Raw genomic sequence first — 21,742 nt, 5'->3', positions numbered from 1 at the left:
AGATAAAAAGAAAATTAGGTTATATATTTCCTTTCAACGTTTCCAATAAACGACATTTAATTTATTTATACCAGAAGCATATTACAAATGTCCTTTCAGTTCATTTATTGCGTGGAATTGTATGGGACGGATAAGTGGAGCCTTTTTGCGCAACTTAGATAATAGTAGTCTCCCTCGTTGCGTGACATCTAAAAAAAAGGCTGCGAGGGAGACTAAGATAATAGAAGCTCTTATCCTTATATTTTAGCGTCTTTTTTTTTTTTTTTCACATATTTCATGCCTGAGCTGTTTGACCTCGATCACGAAACTAGAGCAAAGAGAGTTCTCAATACTTTGTTTCCTCAAAGGAGCAGATTTGAGAAGATGAACTGCCTACTAAAACAACAACTATCTTCGAGTTATCTCCTTTACAGTATCTCTCTTCACGTTGCAGCTTTTTATTTCTTTCTTGGCTGGCTGTCTGTTCTTGTTCGCTATTTCCTTCTGTTTGTCGTATCAATCCCAACCTTCTCGGTCTTTAATAAACTCGTCAATTTTGGAGAAATATTTAAGCTTGACCACCTCCTGCCTGGCTGTCTCTAGGTCTCCTAAAAAGAACAAGAGGCACCAGACGATATTGAAGGCGAACAAACATTTCTATTGGCACAAAAACAAAGTCATCTGTGAGAATTCGAACCTCAATTCTGTGTAAAAGAGGTAAGTTTTTAAATGAAACTGTGGCGCTGCATCGGTGGGAGTAACAAGGAAATTTAGGTTTTATCAAGTGAGTTGATAATGCAAATTATTAGAAACTAGATCATTGGATAATGCAATTCAAGACTTTTAATTGGCTTAGCCATTATGGTATATCAGCCAATATACCATAATCTACAAATATGGCAAGCGTACAAGTCAGCTTAAAATTAAAAGGGAGCTAAAAATTGAATAAAATTGAATTTAATTTAACGTTTTTAATAAAACAATCATTCCACTCGCGCTTGTTGGATACAAGATGATTATAGCCAACTCGGCACTATGTGCCGAGTTGGCTATCTATCATCGCATATCTAACGTGCGCTTGTGGAATAATTGTTAATTAGTATAATTTCAGAGCTGAGCAGAGTTTCCAGCAATCTGATTGGTTGAGCGGTTCCTTATATGACGCTAAATAAACCGCTCCGCGCGGTTTATATAAAATGTTCAACTAAAATGTTAATAAATGTTACTAAAATGTTATGATTTTAGAGATTTCTCTGTTGTTCAGCTCTGAAATTATACTAAAACAATTATTCACCTCAGGTTCAGTGAATATTGTCAAATAATCCCCGAGACGAAGTTGAGGGGATTATTCAACAATATTCGCCTCACCTTCGGTGAATAATTGTTAAATATAATCCATTATGCCACTTGATTCATCAGAATTCAGCATATATTTAACAACTATTCACCGAAGTGGAGGTGGTTGGTGATGGATATTTACCGGGCCTCGAAGCGACGAGGTAAATATCCACCGCTAACCACCAACACTGAGGTGAATAGTCGTTTTAGTATATACTAAAACAGTGAGATAATATACACCACCGTCTCTAATTTGAGTGATTTCTTCGCGTGTCATGGATGCAAACCGGGACGCAATTTTTTCCCCGAGTTGCTTGGAGGTAAATAGCAAAGGATATTCGGAGTTTGACTAGCCAATCAGAGCGCGCCTTCAACGCTATCCACTGTTTTAGTATATACTAAATATATATATATATAATTATATACATATATCACAGTTTGTAGATGACAAATTGTAGAGATTAAAAAACGTTTTCTACTGATTAATACTTGATAAAATTACCAAGCCTGTCTGATTTGCAGAGAGATAAATGATTGCTGTATAATATACAAACTGTTCTAATGAGGCCTTAAACTGCTGTCTAAAAAGTAAAATTTAAAATCCAAGCTTTCTGATTGCTGTATACTTTTAAATATCTTTGAGTATTTTAAAATTCCCAAAAAATCTTCATTTACCTTTCTCAAAAGCCCTTGAAACCTTTCTGACAGATTTTTCTAAATCTCCTAAAAATGAACAACAAGTTTGTAATTAACTGCACCACATTATGGCTAAGACAAGTGTCCCTTTTGGAGACAAATGGAAGAAGTCAAATGGATTTATATCATTCTATTTTTTTCAAAAGTTCTTACCACTATTTTCCTTTTTTATTTCCTTCAACTTTTTCTCACTTGATGAAATTTCTTCATATTTGTCCATAATTAGACCCAAGAATTTTGTATCAGTTGAGGTAGCTTCATCTTCTGTTATAGGTATTCCATTCAAATTTAACTGGAACAACAAAATTTGAGTCGTTATTTTTTTGTTTGATTCTATATGGAACCATATTCTAAGAGCTTAAGTTATAGGAAATGTATGGCAGACAGTGTAGTGAGTTGAACTGTACATCTTGAGGGGGGGGGAGGAGGTGGCATATGGGTTAAGGCATTCTCTGTTGATGAGGGAACTGGGAACTTAGCCCTAACACCAGTATGGATATTCTCCATACTCTTCTCTATACATTTCCAAGGATGCTGACAAGGAGAATTTGTTTAGCAATCAAGAACTGCTTTAATTGGTGATCACTGCCCCTATTCCCATGACCTGACCTTAATGTGTTATCAGGGGGTGATATCATGAGGAGAAATTACCCTGAGGGGTGTAAGGGTTATTATTAAACACTGGATCATTGGATAATGCAATTCAAGACTTTTTATTGGCTCAGCCATTATGGTATATGAGCCAATATACCATAATCTAATATCTGTACATTGTAACATCCAGTTTCTTCTTACAAAATAAAGTCAAGAAGGTTTATCTAATATCTTGGGGGCGTTTTTTTTTAAAAAAACAATTATTCCATTCACGCTTGTTGGATATGAGATGATTATAGCCAACTCTGCGCTACGCGCCTTGTTGGCTATCTATCATCTCATATCCAATGCGCGCTCATGGAATAAATGTTAAATATTGTCACCTGAACTTACCAGATAAAGCCCTCTGGTAAGTGGCTTTAGAAGCGTGTGGTAAGCTTCATTTACCAAACACGATTGTTCCTCAGATAAGCTTTGCTCTTTCTGTGATTAAATCACAGCAATTAGCAAAATGAATTCTGAAGAATGCCAGCTATCAGCCAATCAATGAATCACTATTTAAACTGTAAGTCAAGAAGAGGTATAATTGTGAAAGAAATGATATAGATAACTGAGGTAAGATCTGATTTTTTCTCTGTTCATATTTCAAAATGAAGAGAGAATACATATAAAGTTTCTGTAATAAGTACTCTGAGCTATTTGAGATGCTTTTTCAGAATGTTTGGTCTTTACTGGCTTCTTCACAGACCCCCTAAAATATGTGCTAATCTGAGAATGTACAGGTGCTAATTGTATGTCTATGGAAACATATAAAGCTGTTGTATTGGTTGCTTGAATGACACTTCTTGCTTTCTTTCTTTACACCATACTAAGATAATAAAGATAATCTCCACTTGAGTTCACATCACCCCCTTCACTCCCCTCTCCTGCTCAAATGGATGTCATTTGCATCACGAGATTCCCCCTTTCTTATATTAATCAGAAATTAATAGTTCTGTCAAACATTTTGTGATCAGCCTTGTATGTCAAACTGGTAATACCTTGGATAGATCACTAAATTTATCAGGGTGTAGTTTCCATTGTAATTCTTTATAATGTTGAGTCAGCCGCTTGGTATCAATGTCAAATGAGGTGGGACTGCGTGAAAAAAACCAAAAAAATATATAAGAATAATCATAATTTATCAGTATTTCAAGCACAACCCCAGGATCACACATTATACTGTAATTTGTGTAAGTTAACAAAAAGCACAAAATTAAGAAATTCATTTTCATATCTCTGGTATCTGATCTATCGGCTTATACTATTTTGCTAAACGAAACGAAACGAAACGAAATTGTACTATTTTGCGAAACGAAACGAAACGAAACGAAATTTTGCGAAATGGCGTTTTTTCGCCTTTATTTAGCAAATATGTCCTCTTCGTCCGAAACAAAATGTTTCCACTAATATTATAATCAATATTTCTAAGAGCCTGGTCACCTCTCATTTCATTGACCATAGTAGAATTCGCTTCGCAAAGTAGTAATTTTGACAGAATTACTATTTTGCGAAATGGCGTTTTTTCACCTTTATTCAGCAAATATGTCCTCTTCGTCCGAAACAAAATGTTTCCACCAATAAAATGATCAATGTTTCTAAGAGCCTGGTCACCTCTCATTTTATTGACCATAACAGAACTCGTTTCGCAAAGTAGTAATTTTGACAGAATTACTATTTTGCGAAATGGCGTTTTTTCGCTTTTATTTAGCATATATGTCCTCCTCGTCCGAAACAAAATGTGTCCACTAATAAAATGATCAATATTTCTAAGAGCCTGGTCACCTTTCATTTTATTGACCAAAATAGAACTCGTTTCGCAAAGTAGTAATTTTGACAGAATTACTATTTTGCGAAATGGCGTTTTTTCGCCTTTATTTAGCAAATATGCCCTCCTCGTCCGAAACAAAATGTGTCCACTAATAAAATGATCAATATTTCTAAGAGCCTGGTCACCTCTCATTTTATTGACCATAACAGAACTCCTTTCGCAAAGTAGTAATTTTGACAGAATTACTATTTTGCGAAATGGCGTTTTTTCGCTTTTATTTAGCATATATGTCCTCCTCGTCCGAAACAAAATGTGTCCACTAATAAAATGATCAATATTTCTAAGAGCCTGGTCACCTTTCATTTTATTGACCAAAATAGAACTCGTTTCGCAAAGTAGTAATTTTGACAGAATTACTATTTTGCGAAATGGCGTTTTTTCGCCTTTATTTAGCAAATATGCCCTCCTCGTCCGAAACAAAATGTGTCCACTAATAAAATGATCAATATTTCTAAGAGCCTGGTCACCTCTCAATTTATTGACCATAATAGAACTCGTTTCGCAAAGTAGTAATTTTGACAGAATTACTATTTTGCGAAATGGCGTTTTTTCACCTTTATTTAGCAAATATGTCCTCTTCGTCCGGAACAAAATGTTTCCACCAATGAAATGATTAATATTTCTAAGAGCCTGGTCACCTCTCATTTTATTGACCATAACAGAACTCGTTTCGCAAAGTAGTAATTTTGACAGAATTACTATTTTGCGAAATGGCGTTTTTTCGCCTTTATTTAGCAAATATGCCCTCCTCGTCCGAAACAAAATGTGTCCACTAATAAAATGATCAATATTTCTAAGAGCCTGGTCACCTTTCATTTTATTGACCAAAATAGAACTCGTTTCGCAAAGTAGTAATTTTGACAGAATTACTATTTTGCGAAATGGCGTTTTTTCGCCTTTATTTAGCAAATATGCCCTCCTCGTCCGAAACAAAATGTGTCCACTAATAAAATGATCAATATTTCCAAGAGCCTGGTCGCCTCTCATTTTATTGACCAAAATAGAACTCGTTTCGCAAAGTAGTAATTTTGACAGAATTACTATTTTGCGAAATGGCGTTTTTTCGCCTTTATTTAGCAAATATGTCCTCTTCGTCCGAAACAAAATATGTTCACTAATAAAATGCGCAACACAATCCCTGAAGTTAATTTACTAGTCGTGCTATTGATATCGCTGACTCGCACATTTCACGCCTTCTTAAGTGGTTAGTTTAAGGCCTGGAACAAAGTGTTATTCCTGTGGGAAATTAATTATTGGCTATAAATTTGTCACACATGCTGCCGCTAAATCAAAATTTGGCACCATAAAGAACTCATCGTACTTAAGATTTTAAATTGTAAATATTTAGTTAATAAGTCACGACGTATGTCATTAATTTAACTAGAAGTCGTAAATTATTGCAGAGTTGGTGGCCAGTGTTCTAATTATTTCTAACGCTTCACGTTTGGAATGACCGTCCATTGCAGTTAAGTAAAACATTAAGAGGAAAAATAACATTGCTGATGCCAAAAATAACTCGTGAAATATCTAAAATTATAATTTTAAACTTCGCGTGCATTCGAAAGTTAGGCCCAGTTCAAACGTCGATCGTTTCGTGAGCCAAACCAAATTTTAATTAAGGCCAACCCAAATTATTTAGAAGGACTCAATTGATTCAAACGCCGATCTTAATTCCAGCCGAACTCAATGAACACTTGATGTTTGGTCAAACTGCTAGGAAAATACGTTATAAGGTGACCAGAGGTGACCAGGCTCTTAGAAATATTGATCATTTTATTAGTAGAAACATTTTGTTTCGGACGAAGAGGACATATTTGCTAAATAAAGGTGAAAAAACGCCATTTCGCAAATAGTAATTCTGTCAAAATAACTACTTTGCGAAACGAGTTCTATTTTGGTCAATAAAAAAGAGGTGACAAAGCTCTTAGAAATATTGATAATTTTATTAGTAGAAACATTTTGTTTCGGACGAAGAGGACATATTTGCTAAATAAAGGTGAAAAAATGCCATTTCGCAAAATAGTAATTCTGTCAAATTTACTACTTTGCGAAACGAGTTCTGTTATGGTCAATAAAATGAGAGGTCACCAGGCTCTTAGAAATATTGATCATTTTATTAGTAGACACACATTTTGTTTCGGAAGAAGAGGATTTATTTGCTAAATAAAGGCGAAAAACGCCATTTCGCAAAATAGTAATTCTGTCAAAATTACTACTTTGCGAAACGAGTTCTATTTTGGTCAATAAAATGAGAGGTGACCAGGCTCTTAGAAATATTAATCATTTTATCAGTGCACACATTTTGTTTGGGACGAAGAGGACATATTTGCTAAATAAAGGTGAAAAAACCCCATTTCGCAAAATAGTAATTCTGTCAAAATTACTACTTTGCGAAACGAGTTCTGTTATGGTCAATAAATTGAGAGGTGACCAGGCTCTTAGAAATAATGATCATTTCATTAGTGGACACATTTTGTTTCGGAGGAAGAGGACACATCTGCTAAATAAAGGCGAAAAACGCCATTTCGCAAAATAGTAATTCTGTCAAATTTACTACTTTGCGAAACGAGTTCTATTTTGGTCAATAAAATGAGAGGTAACCAGGCTCTTAGAAATATTGATTATTTTATTAGTGGAAACATTTTGTTTCGGACGAGGAGGGCATATTTGCTAAATAAAGGCGAAAAACGCCATTTCGTAAAATAGTAATTCTGTCAAAATTACTACTTTGCGAAACGAGTTCTATTATGGTCAATAAAATGAGAGGTGACCGGGCTCTAAGAAATATTGATTATTTTATTAGTGGACACATTTTGTTTCGGACGAAGAGGACATATTTGCTAAATAAAGGTGAAAAAACGCCATTTCGCAAAATAGTAATTCTGTCAAAATTACTACTTTGCGAAACGAGTTCTATTATGGTCAATAAAATGAGAGGTGACCGGGCTCTTAGAAATATTGATCATTTTATTAGTGGACACATTTTGTTTCGGACGAAGAGGACATATTTGCTAAATAAAGGTGAAAAAACCCCATTTCGCAAAATAGTAATTCTGTCAAAATTACTACTTTGCGAAACGAGTTCTATTTTGGTCAATAAAATGAGAGGTGACCAGGCTCTTAGAAATATTGATCATTTTATTAGTGGACACATTTTGTTTCGGACGAAGAGGACATATTTGCTAAATAAAGGTGAAAAAACGCCATTTCGCAAAATAGTAATTCTGTCAAAATTACTATTTTGCGAAACGAGTACTATCATGGTTGATAAAATGAGAGGTGATTAGGCTCTTAGAAATATTGATTATTTTATTAGTGGACACATATTGTTTCGGACGAAGAAGACATATTTACTAAATAAAGGCGAAAAAACGCCATTTCGCAAAATTTCGTTTCGTTTCGTTTCGTTTCGCAAAATAGTACAATTTCGTTTCGTTTCGTTTCGTTTCGTTTCGTTTCGCAAAATAGTATAAGCCTGATCTATCCACCAACAAAGTTGTAAAAGGGAAGTTTCAACCCACTTCAACAACAACAACAATTACAACAATTACAACAATTTAATATTTATATTGCACAAATTAACATGTGGATATGATCAAATGCACATCACAACACTTTTTGGGGGACTTTGGCTGGACTGCATCGGCAGTTTACAAACAATCAAAGGAAACCTATTTGAAGATGCCCCCTCCCTCCAATTCCCAGTAAACAGGCCAGACCACATCACAGTAATCTCATGAGTGGGTTCTTTAACGTCCCCTGCAAATACCTGCTTGACAACAACTGGATCTGTTCTTGCACTTACCAGTTCATCCCCACTAAATCATCATCAAGGTACAGTGTCAAGTGAAAGTAAGACAGCTAATAGTCTGGGTGCACTGGGTAAATTTTCGTTTATTTTGTAAGAAAAATTTTGTCAAGAGTTTTGCTGAAGCCAAACAATTTTTTTAGCCCACAGCATCCCAGCCCTAAAGAACATTTCGGTTATTCCCACCTTAGATCTCCTACACCTACATTACCTAAAATGTGATTGGCTAAGAGGAAGAGCGGTATGTGAATTAACAGCTGACCTTTCATTCATTTCATTACCTTCCCATTAGCTCAAAATAGGTCGCTTTCTTTGGTGGCCTTTGAATGATGTTGCAAGAGGGACAGAAGAACTCTACTCCTGATCTGATCTCACTATTGCACTTCCAGCAACGCCTACTTCCTGTTTGACTTTTGTTTTTAACGCTGTTAGCATACATGTTGTATTGTCCCAAAAGAAGCCATGATTTTCTTCTGGCAAAATTGGAATTCGAGGAAGCAGTTGGTAACAAAACAGCAAACGGTGAAATAAACCTTCTGCTAAACATGCTGCTCCCTAATTCTCAGCAAACCATACTTAACGATGCATGAGTAACGGATCGGAGGATGATGGCGAAATACCCAACTTCAATGCACTTCACACTACGACCGATTACATTACGTCCTGGCAATCAATTCTGACCTAAAATGCGTACACGGCCTGGTTCCAAAGGTCAACAAAGATGGCGACGAAGATGTCTCGAAAACTCTTATCTTCTTTTATCTCTTCAAAACATTATTCTCACGGCCTTCTACCGAGGTTAAGAATTGAGAGATATGTACCATTGAGAAGGCATGTGGCAAGTCTTGCTCAACTTCCCGAAACGCATGAAATGTTGAGAAAAACTTGTCGAGATTTTGCAGACAACGAACTTGTACCCATTGCTGGTAATCTGGATAAAGAACATAGATATCCTGCAGAACAGGTAGAGTTATTTGAAATTATATCCAATTTTTTATCTTGACGTTACAAGGAACTCAGTTTTAGCTTGAAGATCCACTCTTAATGGTGTAGGATGTAAGCGGAAGTATGGCATTACACCAGATAAATGAATTTAAATTTTTTCTTTTGAAGACCTCTTGAAGAAAAGCCTGTAAAGTTATGAGGCGACAATTTGAGGAATTTTTAGCGAAAATCTGTCGCTTGCCACTAAAATTTGAACTTTGTTCCTCACGAAGATGCGTATTTTCTCAATATTAATTTGTGAAATCGATGATTGCGTAACAAAGTGAGTCGCAAAGACTTGTTAGTGGTCAATAATGAAAACTGTGCATAAGAGTAGGTATGTGGCAGAGACCTGTCTCAGCAACTTGTTTCCACATTAGTACGATATTTTAACTTTTATTCAGTTAGTCAACTGGAAACTCTGCTCAGTGTCATTCCTTACCCCTCCCCCCTCACCCCCTTCCACTTCCCCACTTCTGTCCTCTCCTCTCCCCACCCCTCCCTTGCATTATATTAACTATGAAATGAAACTGTGGCTCCAAAATAGTTAAAAAAATTTAAAACTAATGTTTTTACAAATGATTAATTACTGTTAATTATTCTTTGATATCACTTTGTCAAATAACTTAGAATTCCTAATTTGTTAGAATACTAGAATGAATTTAGTTTGATTGCCATCAAATTTACTTGCAGTAAGTTTTGCCCACATACCATTTAATGTCTCTCAGGTCAAACAGATTGGGGAACTTGGTCTTCTTTCTATGGAAGTCCCTGAATCATTAGGAGGGTCAGGGCTGGATTATCTGGCATATGCTATAGCAATGGAGGAGATCAGTCGTGGCTGTGCATCCACAGGGGTCGTCATGAGTGTAAATAATGTATGTAAGATACTTAATATATAAAACAAGGTATTTTTGGGCCAGTTATATCATGCAAAGGTTATGTAATTAACTAAGAAAGGCAATTCACTCTGTTAAGAGATCACACTTGAAATTTATGGAGTTTCAATCAACTTGGCAAAATATATTTTTTCTGTAGGGTAATATCAATGGGAACCACCAGATTGACACCACAACCTTACAAATTATTAGGAACAATCATTCTTGGGACAAGTTCTGAATGTGTTGGCAGATTTATTAATTAAGAGTTCTTATCTTCATGTGGTATTGTTCAGTATCACAGTAAGAGCAAAAGATAAACAATCACTGTTTGGTATTTTTCAGTCCCTTTACCTTGGTCCTCTTCTAAAATTTGGGAAAGAGGAACAAAAGAAGAAGTGGCTGACACCTTTCTGCTCTGGAGAAAGAGTTGGCTGTTTTGCTCTCAGTGAACCAGGTATTTATTCTTAGGAATTCATAAGATATACATGTCCTTGTTATGGGTGACATTTCTGGGGAGGCAGCAACTGTTAGAACAATATGAGAAGCATTCATCATGGGAGAGTATTTATTTGTACAATTAATTAAGTAACGATTTTAATGTATAGTTGGAAAAAAATCCAAGTCCCAGATGGGATTTGAACCCACGACCCTCCGTGATCTAGTCGGATGCTCAAACCAGACTAGATCACGCAGGGTTGTGGGTTCAAATCCCATCTGCAACTTGGATTTTTTTCAGACTATACATTAAAATTGTTGTTAGTTTCATTTTACATGTTCATATTAAGTGATAGTATTTCAATATATTGGAGAGCAGAAATGCTGCAGTGGTGAGAGTGCTCACCTCCCAGGTTTGATTATCAGACCTGGTGTCACATGTAGGTTGCCTTTGGTGTTTGTTCTTGTATTTGCTTAAAGGGTTTTTCTCCCTCCTCAAAATCCAACATTCCAAATTCCACTTCATCTTGGAAAAAGTGTCCAGGAAGAGCCACATTGTGGAATGTCACCTGCTAAATTATTGTCATTGATGTTATTACATACTCTCTGGAATTTGTGAGACTAGCTAGGAACGAAAATCAGCTGCTGATTTTGTCTTTGAATTTTCCAGACAATGGTAGTGACGCTGGTGCTGCCTCAACCACTGCCAAATTAGATGGAGATCGTTGGGTTTTGAATGGAACAAAAGCCTGGATCACTAATGGTTATGAATCTGAAGCAGCAGTAGTGTTTGCCACAACAGACAGATCCAAGAAACACAAGGGAATCAGTGCATTCATTGTACCCAAGCCGACAGAAGGACTGAGCCTTGGAAAGAAGGAGGACAAGTTGGGAATAAGAGCCTCCTCCACTTGTTTACTTATTTTTGAGAACTGCGTCATTCCAAAGGAGAATCTTCTTGGAGAACTTGGAGCTGGATTCAAGATAGCAATGGTTAGAATGTTCTTCTCATTCAAGGATTTGATTTTTGTTTGCCTATTTGATGTACTATTTCAAGTAAAAAGGTATTTTCTTTGTAATGAGAAATTCAACAAAGTCTTTAATATGTAACTATATATAAACTTAGACATGTATGTGTTAAATTTTAGTCCACGCTTGATGCAGGTCGTATTGGTATTGCAGGGCAAGCATTAGGAATAGCTCAGGTACTAATATTGTAAATATTACTTACTACATAATATCCATAGTTTTTGTAATATTACCTTACTAATCAAAAGCTCTGACATCCATAATAAAAAAACCAGATTATGTAATCTAAATTTAAGTTGTCCTCGCTACAAGAGATGTACGGAAGGTGGCCGGAAGTTCACCATAATAGCAATCCAAGAATGGAACAAGCTAAATGTAGATCTTAACCATAGTCCTAGTGAAAAACATTTTAAAGGATCACTCTATAAATCAATTTAGTACTCAGTCTTTTATTAATATCTAGTAGTTTTATATCCTTTTTATATAAATTATATTTGCTAGATTGTAGGTCAGTTTTTTATTAATTTTCTCTTGTTTACTTCGAGGGCTATTAGGTTATCAGTTTAGTTACTGTCAAATGTCACCCTCTCCAATAAAGTCTACTTACTTACTTACTTACCTTCCTAATATGCATAGTTTTTGTTTTCATGAGAAGTAATAGAGTCAACTGATTGTGTGGAGTTGAAGAAGAATCAAGCAGAGTTTTAAGCTTGAACATTTTTCTCTGTATAGTATGCATAATAAAAAAACTATAACATTAACCAACATGTGATAGGCAAAGCAATTGTCTTAGCACCTATCAAAGAGTTTTTCTGTTTTCAGGCTGCATTAGAATGTGCAGTTGACTATGCACAGAAAAGAAATGCCTTTGGACAGCCAATTGCAAGTTTACAGGGAGTTCAGGTAATTGGCAATATTCTCAAGAACACAGTTCATTTCAACAGCAACACTCAAACATGAGTATCAATAAATGTAATAATACATTTTGTACATTTCTGTAACACAAATTTCTTGTTTTGCTTTGTTTTTTATTGTATACTGTAGATGAAGCTGGCAGATATGGAGGTAAAATTAGAAAGTGCCAGACTTCTGACTTGGAAGGCAGCAATGTTAAAAGATGCAGGAGAAAACTTCACTAAGGTATGCTTTAACAAAATATCAAGGGATATACTAAAGATGGGTCCATTTATTAACTGATTTTTTGTGTAAAAACAAAGATTCAACCCTTGGACCTTTAGAATTAATGGTGTGATGCTGGTAAGGATAAACACAATGATTATACAGATATTTGTGGATTTTTTTAACGTCATAGTAACATTAATCATGAAAACTATTTCTCAGGAGGCAGCAATGGCAAAACTTGCCGCATCTGAAGCTGCTACTTACATTTCTCATCAGGTATTTTTTAAATTTTTTTCTTACACTTTTTGATAACCATTAAATAATTAATAACTCAACTGAATGTATCAGGCTTCAATCACACTGGGTTTTGTTGTAATGTCAAATAAACAAAACCAAAACCAATAGTAGTAAGTTCATATTTGGTTGATTCCCTAGACCCTTTCGATGCAACATAAATTAAAAAATAAATTAAGGTTAATCCCCAAAGAAATCTTTTTATAGGTGTTGTCACAATTAAGTTCTTTATCAATCTTATATACCCAAACTGATGGTCACTTTAAAGACCAGTCTCACCAATCTGCACTATAATACTTCTGTTTTTGTTTTTGTCCATTTTCACTGTGAGAGGTATTTAAAATTCCAAGTTATAATTAAGATGTTTCCTGGTAGTTGCAACAGTGATTGCAATGATGGTGGAGATATTCATGATGATGATAATGATGATTATTTACCATTTTGTTCTTGAGTGCATCCAAGTCCTTGGTGGTATGGGTTATGTTACTGATATGCCTGCTGAGAGGTATTATCGTGATGCAAGAATCACAGAGATTTATGAAGGAACAAGTGAAGTGCAAAGAATTGTTATTGCTGCAAGACTTTTAAAAGAATATGGCCAATGATAAAGCAAATTAGAATAATGAATAGAGACAGCGTTTTGCTGACAATATCAGTGTACTGGTATAGACCAGGAATTTTTAATGATGATGAGAATTGTTTGGTAAACACTACAGTAAACATTGGATAACAATCGGAATTGTGCGTAATACTTCTCAAACTTCTTTTTTACAAAATGCAGGACATTTTATTTTCATCATTATTTTTTTTTTACTGGTTATCTTTACACAGTAAAACTGGTGAACTCTGCTCATGTTAGTTAATGTTCTTTGGGATGGAGTAATTTCTGATAACACAGAAGGTACTAAATTATTTATAAAAGAACAAGTTGAGATAGTGTTATGTACAAAACCTACAGTTTCAGACATGTATTTTACAATTTATTGTTGATGTAATGAAAGATACAACTATTGAACAGTTGGGTGTAAAAAATAAAATACATTTTTATTGTAATTAACAGCTGATGACTCCTTACATTAATGGGGCAAAAGGAGGTGACCTTAGTTCTGCTCTGCATGCGAAGGGATGCCTTGTGGTAAAAACTCTTGAACAGCTTCCCTGGCAGATTTCCAGTTGTGTAGTTTGATCTGCACTTGTATCATCAATGGTGGCAGATGAGTTGCTTCTTCCTCGCCTTCCAAATTTTCCTCCTGTTTATCTTTTTCTTTAGTCTTTTTATCATCTTTACTTGACCTTCCACGGCCACCTTTTGCTTTTCCTGGAGAACCTGCACGTGGGTTTCCTTTGGATGACTTATCAGTAGAGTCTAATGAGATCAAACAAAATGGTTTCTCACAAGTCATCTTCATAAGGAAACCTTGATCATAAGGTTTAAACTGTGGAGGCCAGGTGACCCATAACTATTGATGCTTAGGTGTAGCATAATGTATCATAGTATTGCTATTTCCTCCTTTCCTTGGGTAGGATGTGAGACCATCACAGCTAACCCCTTGAGTAATACTTGTCAAATTTTTTTAACTGTTTGGTTTTACCCACGTGTACTACTGAGTGCAGAGAGGCAATATGAAGGAAGTGTCTTTCCCAAGAACACAACAAAAGGACAAAGTCAGGGCTCTGGCTGGAGCTCTCAATCCAGAGTCTAGCATACTAACCTTTATGAAGCACTACACTCCCCTGGAAACTACCACACACCCCTCCCGCACACAAGGTATTCACCAACCTTTACTTTGCTTCTTCTTTTCACTGACATCAGACTTAGTACCAGACGCTGCATCCTTTTTATCACTATCACCAGTCTCCTCTCTTCCTTCACATACACTCTCAATCTCCACTTCCAGTTCTCCTTCCAGTAGAGAATTCAGTGGAACATTACAAGATCCCAGTATGTAGCGAGTTCTGGGTAGCTCAAATAACTCAATATCATCCTGTTTATTTTTCCTGCCTTTTCCATCCTTAGCCTGGAAATTTAAAGTACGAGCTTACATTGTGTCGTTAAAAGTTCCAGCCGCTACCCTCATTAAAAGGCACATTTGCATCAAAAACAATTGGTGAATTTCCATTGAAAGTGAATTTTTTTAAGGTTCAGACATTTGACATGATCACACATTCCAAAGGGGAATAAACAAGCTAAAGATGGAAGGCATGCACAACCTCAAGGGACTGTATTATAGTGATAACATGTTTTCTGAGAAACAGTTGATTTATTTGCAAACCTTGTCCCTTGCTTTTGCTGACTCTTTCCTCTTCTCCTTGCTGGGAGCTTTCTGTATTTTACTTCCTGGTCTACCTGGGAAGAAAGGAGAGAAAATATTTGAATGACTCTGATACAAAATACTCATACATTGTGATAATATATATCAACAAAGAATAAGTTCGTTTGTTTCACAACAATGGGTTTGAGCTATTGACCACTTTCATAACTGGCTGCAGATTAATATTCTTTTGTTTAAATTTGAATTAGCCTTTCTGGCCTTGCTTGAGATAATGTATTCTTTTGAATTTTGTACTGGAGAACGAGGCCAGAAAGGCTAATTTGAATTTAAACAAAAGAATATTAATCCAGCAGCCATTTATGTAAGTGGTCTATAAATCTTTCTAGCAACACCTTACTTTTACAGGTATATGTATGCTACTCACAAAAACTGTAGATTTTAGCACTTCACCATGGAAATATATGACCAGCATCCAGTACACTGCCTCAAAGGGCTCTTTTTTTTAATCGAGTTTAAATAATTTACCCTTTGCTTCTTGGCCAAAAATAACATCGGAATTGAGAGAGATATAGGGAAATTGGATTTTTTTCACTGCAGTAGCACTTAAAACAAGCAGTGTATTATCTTACTTTTTGCTGAAGCTGGTAGCTTGGTTTCTTCATGCTGAGCTGTTGCATTAGGATCCTCCACAACATACATGTGTTTGGTCTTTACGACAGTGAAATTTATTCCATCTTTGATGAAGTCTCTGAGTGGGACCAACAAACGAGTGTGGAACTTCTTGCTGTAGTCCAGTTCTATACAGTCCTCGTTCCATGGTAAACTTCCTGTTGCTACTGATTGCAACAAACCTGTAAGATGAAAGGTACTTTATGGCTTTTTCCAGTGACAGATATCTTATTTAATTTATGAACTTTGTTGATATATTCAAATTAATTAGTTTTAAGGGATCATTAATATAAAGGAAGCACTAATAGGTGAAGTTGCCAAAGGATCATCTGTTGTGATGCCTAGTCATGAAATAAACTCCTATGCAAGATCAATTACTCAACCCCACCACCATTAACAAAAGACCTTGGTACCATCAGTAAAAAAAAAATACTGAACTCGAACCATAACTATTACATTAGATAATAAAAAATCAATTTTATATTGGGGGTGGTGAGAAAGAGGCAAACACCAAGCATTAGCCCTTTGTCAGAGATATGAGCTGAGGAAGAGCTACTGCTTGAAACATCAGTTTTGAAACTCTTTATGGTGGCCAATCTACATCATCAACTTAGTTGATAAAACCAAAATTACCTTGTTTACTCCCCCACTGACCTAGAACCACTGACAGCTTCTTTAGAAACTTACCCCCCTTTTACTAATCACACCACATAAGGGAAAAGAGACTTGTCAATGCTGGCAGGTCCTTCACCCATGAACCACTAGAGGTATGATCCATTTAAAAAATATCACAGTTCGACTATAATCATCAAAAAACTACCTTACCAGAGTTTTTATATGTTTGATTATCCTCATTCCAAACTGTGCCTTCTTCCAGGGCTTCACTCTCTGCATCATCTCCAGTGATGGAGATGGTTGGTACTGACAAAGCAGGTGATTGGCACAACACAGTTGTGGATTCAGTTTTAAGGAATTGGAATTCTACATGATATCTGTGTTCAGTCTTGGGGTAGTCTGCATTTATTTCAGGATCCTGTAGAACAAAAGTCATTTGAAATGTAATGGTAACAGCACTGGTTACTCAATGGCTGTTCCTAACTGATAGAGTAAATTGCACTCTGCTCTCATATTATAAAGAAAAAAAAAATTCCATCATATCAAGTTGGCAAAGAAAAATTAAACTTTCTCAAAAGACCATGTTTGTATTAACCCTCTGGCTGATAAGCTTGTTTGTTTTCATAACCTTTTCCAAGATAACAAATTGGAGCCACAAAGCGAAGTTTTATGGTTGTCACCACTGGGTGTGAAAGGGTTAATTAACATGTGTTTTGCTTAATCCCTATTTATATGAGGAGGCAAAATAATTGGATGGTAAGTGGGCTGAACTCTAAGTTAAGAGGATCTGGATTTAAGCCCTGGCTGGTTCAGTGTTAAACATTCTTATTCGACACTCCCTCTTCAACCAGTAGTAATGGAAGTCAGGTATTAAGTTACCTCAATCTCTGGAGGTACTTTAACACCTTTAATGGTCTTGATGGACACCATTATCTGAGCTTCATCAACAGGAACATCTGAAAAACATCAACAAATATTTTTAGATTTACCTTGTACCATATGCATGATGTTACTTTACTTTAAGTACTATCACTTACGGTAATACTTTAAATTTATAGTTGAGTAAATAGTACCTTTCAAATGGAGAAAACAGAGGCATACCTTTCAGTTTAGAGAGCCCTTTAAAGAAATGCTTTTCATCAGCTGATATTCTGATATCATCCAGAATCGTCAGTTGACGAATGGAGTCAATTGCATAACCACGGTAACCTGGTACAAGCTGAAAAAGTTAATCAAAGATGTTTATTTTAGGAAATGATTAAAGATCAAACGACATTTGTCACCTTAAAAGCAACAGTGCAAGTTCAACCCAGTGAACTGTGTCATCATGATAACTCAACGCTTGTCTCTCCCAAAGAACCTTCTGATTTAAAATCAAAATGCTTCCAAAGTGTCAATGTGGAAAATTTTTTCTGTATGTACCTAGCAGTGAATGACATCAATTTTTCTAAGATGCTATCCTACAAGAGTCATACCTAACGAAGGTGAAATAGCAGATATTAGGAAACTTACTGCTAAAGGATTTCCTTGAAGAACAAGATTCTTCAGTTTAGGTAGAGTTTTAAGCACATTGATGGTGTGGTATAAATCTGCAAGATTATTGAAGCTTAAATCCAAAGATAAAAGGTGTGGCCTAAGAATGAACATAAGGAAAAAGTTAACTACCAAGTACTGGTTGTAATGGTAAATTTGAATTATTTTTAAAAATAAGTTTTTCTGCTGTTACTCATTAGGTGATTGCAAGACTGGATATAAATTATGAGTAACTTTCAGTATTTTGACAGATTTCCTGGAGTCTTGTAACCATTTTTTAATTTTCTTTAAATAAAAATTTGTTCCCCTGGGTGAACAGAGGCTCTTTCTGGTTCAATTGCTTCACCTGAGAACTAAAAATAATGATTCAGTGGGGCCTGAACGTGTACCACTTATTCCTGAGCTCAGCAGACTAACAATTAGGACAACTTAATAAAGAGGGTAAGTTACTAAAGAAATCGTGGTGCTACATCAGTGGGGAGGTGTATATTTTTTAATTTGGCTACCGTAAAGAAATCTAAAGGTGATGTTTCAAGCATTAGCCCTTCCTTTTTCCCGCTGATAATTATGTAACACAGACATGTGCAAGGTTGTGATGAACTTGTTTTTAAAGTGAGAGTGGCTTCAAGCAAGTACATGAATCCACTATTACTTTGTAAGCAGATTGAAAACCATTCGGGTAAGGATTCTGTCCAGCCTCTACTATATTTTGATGTAAAAAGAATGTTTTCCAGGTATTCAGTTAGTGAAATGAAACATATAGTAAACAACACGATAGTAGTAGAGGAGTGAAAGATGAGAGAGGTCTGGGTCAAGTCCTTTGTTCACTCCTCAGCTACTATTTCATTGTGAACTAATTTGTTACATTTCATTAATTGAAAGCCTAATGTAAAAAATGCTGAGATAAGTACCATGAATTTGCTTTCATATGTCCTGTGATAGAAGAAATCAGATTGTAGCTGAGTCCCAAATGAATAAGGGGTGGGGGGCATACACACAAAGGATTTATGTCTGAGATTTGATTGGCTGCTAGTTCCAACTCCTGGAAATAGAAAATAGCAACTTATTGAGAATTTATTCTGTGAATAGTTAGAATCTTAAGCTCTTAATTTCAAAGTATTGTGTAAAGATTAGCTTATTGTTACATCCTTGACAATATTTTTTATTTTGTCATCAATTATATACTTAGAAGAGATAAACTAGAATTATAAAAAGAGAAATGTCTGGTTAGTAATAGTAATCCATTTATCATAATTATTATCAGGATAATATAAGGAATATACCTCTAATCCCTTTGGAAGTCTCTTTGAATCAATATTCCTGATTAAATTTGCACTCAAGGTAAGTTGTTTAAGATTTTTCAGTTGAAGAAGACCATCATCAATATCAGTTACCTGAATGAAACAACAATGAACAATGTAATAACCAGTAATCAAATTAAATCTGCCCTCAAATAACCACAAATTAGATATCATTTGTTACAACAAACAAACAAACACAAATGAGACACCGTTACAAATTCATGTTGGACTTAATTCACTCTCACTTAAAAAGAGCTCTTCTTAGCAATAGATTGGATTGGATCATTCAATAACAATAAATCATCGGTGTCCGGTCTTTTTGTCCAAGAGTCTTTTTGTCCAAGAGTCTTTTTGTCTAAGTCTTTTCGTCCGAAAGTATTTTCACCTAAGTCTGTTTGTTTACTTGTTAAGTCTTTTCTTGAAGCAAATAATTAACAATTATTCCACGAGCGCGCGTTGGATATGAGATGATAGATAGCCAACGAGGCGTGTAGCGCCGAGTTGGCTATAATCACCTCATATCCAACAAGTGCGAGTGGAATAATTGTTTTATTAAAAACGCCCCCAAGAAATTATTATTTTGTGAGAAGAAACCGGATTTTTTAGCTCCCTTTTGATTTTAAGCTGACGCGTACGCTTACCATATTTGTAGATTATGGTATATTGGCTCATATACCATAATGGCTAAGCCAATAAAAAGTCTTGAATTGCATTATCCAATGATCTAGTTTTTAATAAATAACTATTATATTATATCATAGATGAGGCTATATAAAGAACTTATCAGTGTGAGCCATTGCCCTTTTTGCTAACCAATCTTCCTTTTACGAATTCAACATCATGAATTTAATACACAGAGAATGAATGAAGGTACTGTTGCAGATGATGCAATATATTTAATGAAATAGTAGCAAAAATAAAGACTTGCTTGCCGTTTAATTATTTCACGTGAAAGAAATGGGAATATTAGGCTTATTGTTAAACGTCTATTAAGTGTAAAAGGCAATGAAGTGTAACATCACTTCGTGTCCGACAAACCCAAATGGCGGCGGAACTATCAGTAGGAAATAGGAGGTAACTATACTGGTATTTCAAAAATAAGATTTTTTTTGGTAATTTCATTTTCATTATTATGTTGTCAAGTACTGGTAATTTAAACAGTAAGACATGATTTAAACCTCACCTTCTTATCAACAATTCTAAGGGACTTAAAAAATTTAAGAATAAAGGCTTCTGTAAGTTTATCTGGTGTCTTAACAGCAATTTCACGCAAGCTCTCAGCCTCACTGCTCCAAGTACAGTCCACATCATAAGGACTCTTCACAGCCAGCTCTTGAAGATTTTCAACCGTCTCTAACTCAGCACTGTTTTCTGTTGAGGAACAGAAGAAGAGAGAAATTATGGTAAGACTTGAGTTTTAGAGAAATTGGTTGCCTCTGACTGTTGTTATTTTTGAAACAGACGTTTGGTAAGACTTCTGTCCTTTTATTCTGAATGGAAGTGTACTGAAAAAGTAGTGATAATTAATTACTGAATGGGGACAATTCATAATACACTGAAAATAAGAAAATCTCAATATCTACGATAAAAGTAAATCATTTGTAAATTATGCGAGTAATGGTAAAGATTTGGGGCAGGGGGACTTTTGCTGATTTCTTGGCCCCAAAACTCCTTACCAAGTTTGCAAAACCATTTGCATGTACTTCAGTCCTAACTAATTACCTGCTAAAATGGCTGGTACTGTTGCAGATGACCTCGTACCCTTCAGTATACCAGTACTCTTCAAACTTACGTTACTGCTGACATTGGGCGCTCTCTTATTTCAAAATGAAACAAATATTTTTAGTATCAGATCATATCTTGGGCAAGAGTACCATATAACCCGGCCCATACATAATTATGCATTCAGACTAGTAGACTTTGTTTTTAAAGTTTTGTCGTGAAAGACAAAGAAGTGGAATGCATAATTAATGTATAGGGTTATTTAATGTATGGGGTTATATGGTACTCTTTCCCATATCTTGACCTATCTTCACGCAAACACTGTTCCACAAATGTACAAATGTAGATTATCTACTCAGAAAAAGAGTACCGTGTTATTTTTAAGCACAGTACAAGTTTAATTTCCAGCTTACCCAGCTGCCATAGCCACAAGGAAATTCTCGGATACATAAAGTGTTGAGCTGCGAGTGAAACGCTGCAGTAACGTTAAAGGAGGGAACGCTTTCAGTCATGTTATAACTATTTTTAAATTCTGTCCGCCATTTTGGTTGCCATGTAAACACTCAAGAATGAGGCTGTTGTTTCCAAGCGAGCCAAAT

The 21,742-nt window shown here is 35.5% G+C and overlaps 3 protein-coding genes across 6 annotated transcripts; 1 reads left to right on the top strand and 2 right to left on the bottom strand.

Moving 5' to 3' along the window:
- Positions 1-39: 39 nt before the first annotated feature.
- Positions 40-8,832, bottom strand: LOC111326121 (iron-sulfur cluster co-chaperone protein HscB). 2 transcript variants are annotated; one of them, XM_022930053.2, is made up of 6 exons: positions 8,567-8,832; positions 3,648-3,744; positions 3,001-3,090; positions 2,167-2,305; positions 1,993-2,040; positions 40-587 (listed from the first exon to the last, which is right to left on the bottom strand). In XM_022930053.2, exons 1-6 carry the CDS (start codon positions 8,830-8,832, stop codon positions 496-498), a joined length of 732 nt encoding a protein of 243 aa, XP_022785788.1. In that variant the 3' UTR covers positions 40-495. The 2 variants fall into 2 exon arrangements, with proteins under 2 accessions (XP_022785788.1, XP_022785789.1); XM_022930054.2 differs by lacking the exon at positions 3,001-3,090.
- Positions 8,833-9,006: 174 nt separating this feature from the next.
- On the top strand, positions 9,007-14,083 carry LOC111326119 (short-chain specific acyl-CoA dehydrogenase, mitochondrial). Its single transcript, XM_022930051.2, has 9 exons — positions 9,007-9,249; positions 9,998-10,147; positions 10,493-10,604; positions 11,256-11,578; positions 11,734-11,790; positions 12,437-12,517; positions 12,659-12,754; positions 12,956-13,012; positions 13,483-14,083. Exons 1-9 carry the CDS (start codon positions 9,007-9,009, stop codon positions 13,633-13,635), a joined length of 1,272 nt encoding a protein of 423 aa, XP_022785786.2. The 3' UTR covers positions 13,636-14,083.
- LOC111326118 (leucine-rich repeat-containing protein 43-like) lies at positions 14,049-21,730 on the bottom strand. 3 transcript variants are annotated; one of them, XM_022930050.2, is made up of 13 exons: positions 21,557-21,722; positions 21,144-21,237; positions 20,605-20,792; positions 19,404-19,514; positions 19,032-19,162; positions 18,100-18,220; positions 17,689-17,806; positions 17,467-17,543; positions 16,798-17,005; positions 15,933-16,154; positions 15,304-15,377; positions 14,811-15,048; positions 14,049-14,396 (listed from the first exon to the last, which is right to left on the bottom strand). In XM_022930050.2, the coding sequence occupies exons 1-13, from the start codon at positions 21,653-21,655 to the stop codon at positions 14,131-14,133; spliced, it is 1,947 nt and encodes a 648-aa protein (XP_022785785.2). In that variant the 5' UTR covers positions 21,656-21,722; the 3' UTR covers positions 14,049-14,130. The 3 variants fall into 3 exon arrangements, with proteins under 3 accessions (XP_022785785.2, XP_088599029.1, XP_088599028.1); XM_088742903.1 differs by lacking the exon at positions 14,811-15,048 and having other exon boundaries at positions 21,557-21,730; XM_088742902.1 differs by lacking the exon at positions 21,144-21,237 and having other exon boundaries at positions 21,557-21,713.
- Positions 21,731-21,742: the final 12 nt, after the last annotated feature.

Source organism: Stylophora pistillata, chromosome 13, assembly GCF_964205215.1.
Source record: "Stylophora pistillata chromosome 13, jaStyPist1.2, whole genome shotgun sequence".
NCBI lineage: Eukaryota > Metazoa > Cnidaria > Anthozoa > Scleractinia > Pocilloporidae > Stylophora > Stylophora pistillata.
Note: the sequence above shows the minus strand (reverse complement) of the source record. Positions and strands in the feature narration are given on the sequence as shown.

Bases quoted from the DNA above. Each gene is read 5' to 3' on its own strand.
- LOC111326118 (XM_022930050.2), bottom strand. From the start codon at position 21,655: ATGACTGAAAGCGTTCCCTCCTTTAACGTTACTGCAGCGTTTCACTCG. The intron at 16,155-16,797 runs GTAAGGTAGTTT...TTCATCTTACAG, and splicing joins TCAAACATATAAAAACTCTG to GTTTGTTGCAATCAGTAGCA. The intron at 14,397-14,810 runs GTTGGTGAATAC...TGATCTCATTAG, and splicing joins AAAGAAGAAGCAAAGTAAAG to ACTCTACTGATAAGTCATCC.
- LOC111326119 (XM_022930051.2), top strand. From the start codon at position 9,007: ATGGCGACGAAGATGTCTCGAAAACTCTTATCTTCTTTTATCTCTTCA. The intron at 9,250-9,997 runs GTAGAGTTATTT...AATGTCTCTCAG, and splicing joins ATAGATATCCTGCAGAACAG to GTCAAACAGATTGGGGAACT. The intron at 12,755-12,955 runs GTATGCTTTAAC...ACTATTTCTCAG, and splicing joins CAGGAGAAAACTTCACTAAG to GAGGCAGCAATGGCAAAACT.
- LOC111326121 (XM_022930053.2), bottom strand. From the start codon at position 8,832: ATGTTTAGCAGAAGGTTTATTTCACCGTTTGCTGTTTTGTTACCAACT. The intron at 2,306-3,000 runs GTAAGTTCAGGT...TTGTTGTTCCAG, and splicing joins TTACCAGAGGGCTTTATCTG to TTAAATTTGAATGGAATACC. The intron at 588-1,992 runs GTAAATGAAGAT...TGTTCTTTTTAG, and splicing joins TTCAAGGGCTTTTGAGAAAG to GAGACCTAGAGACAGCCAGG.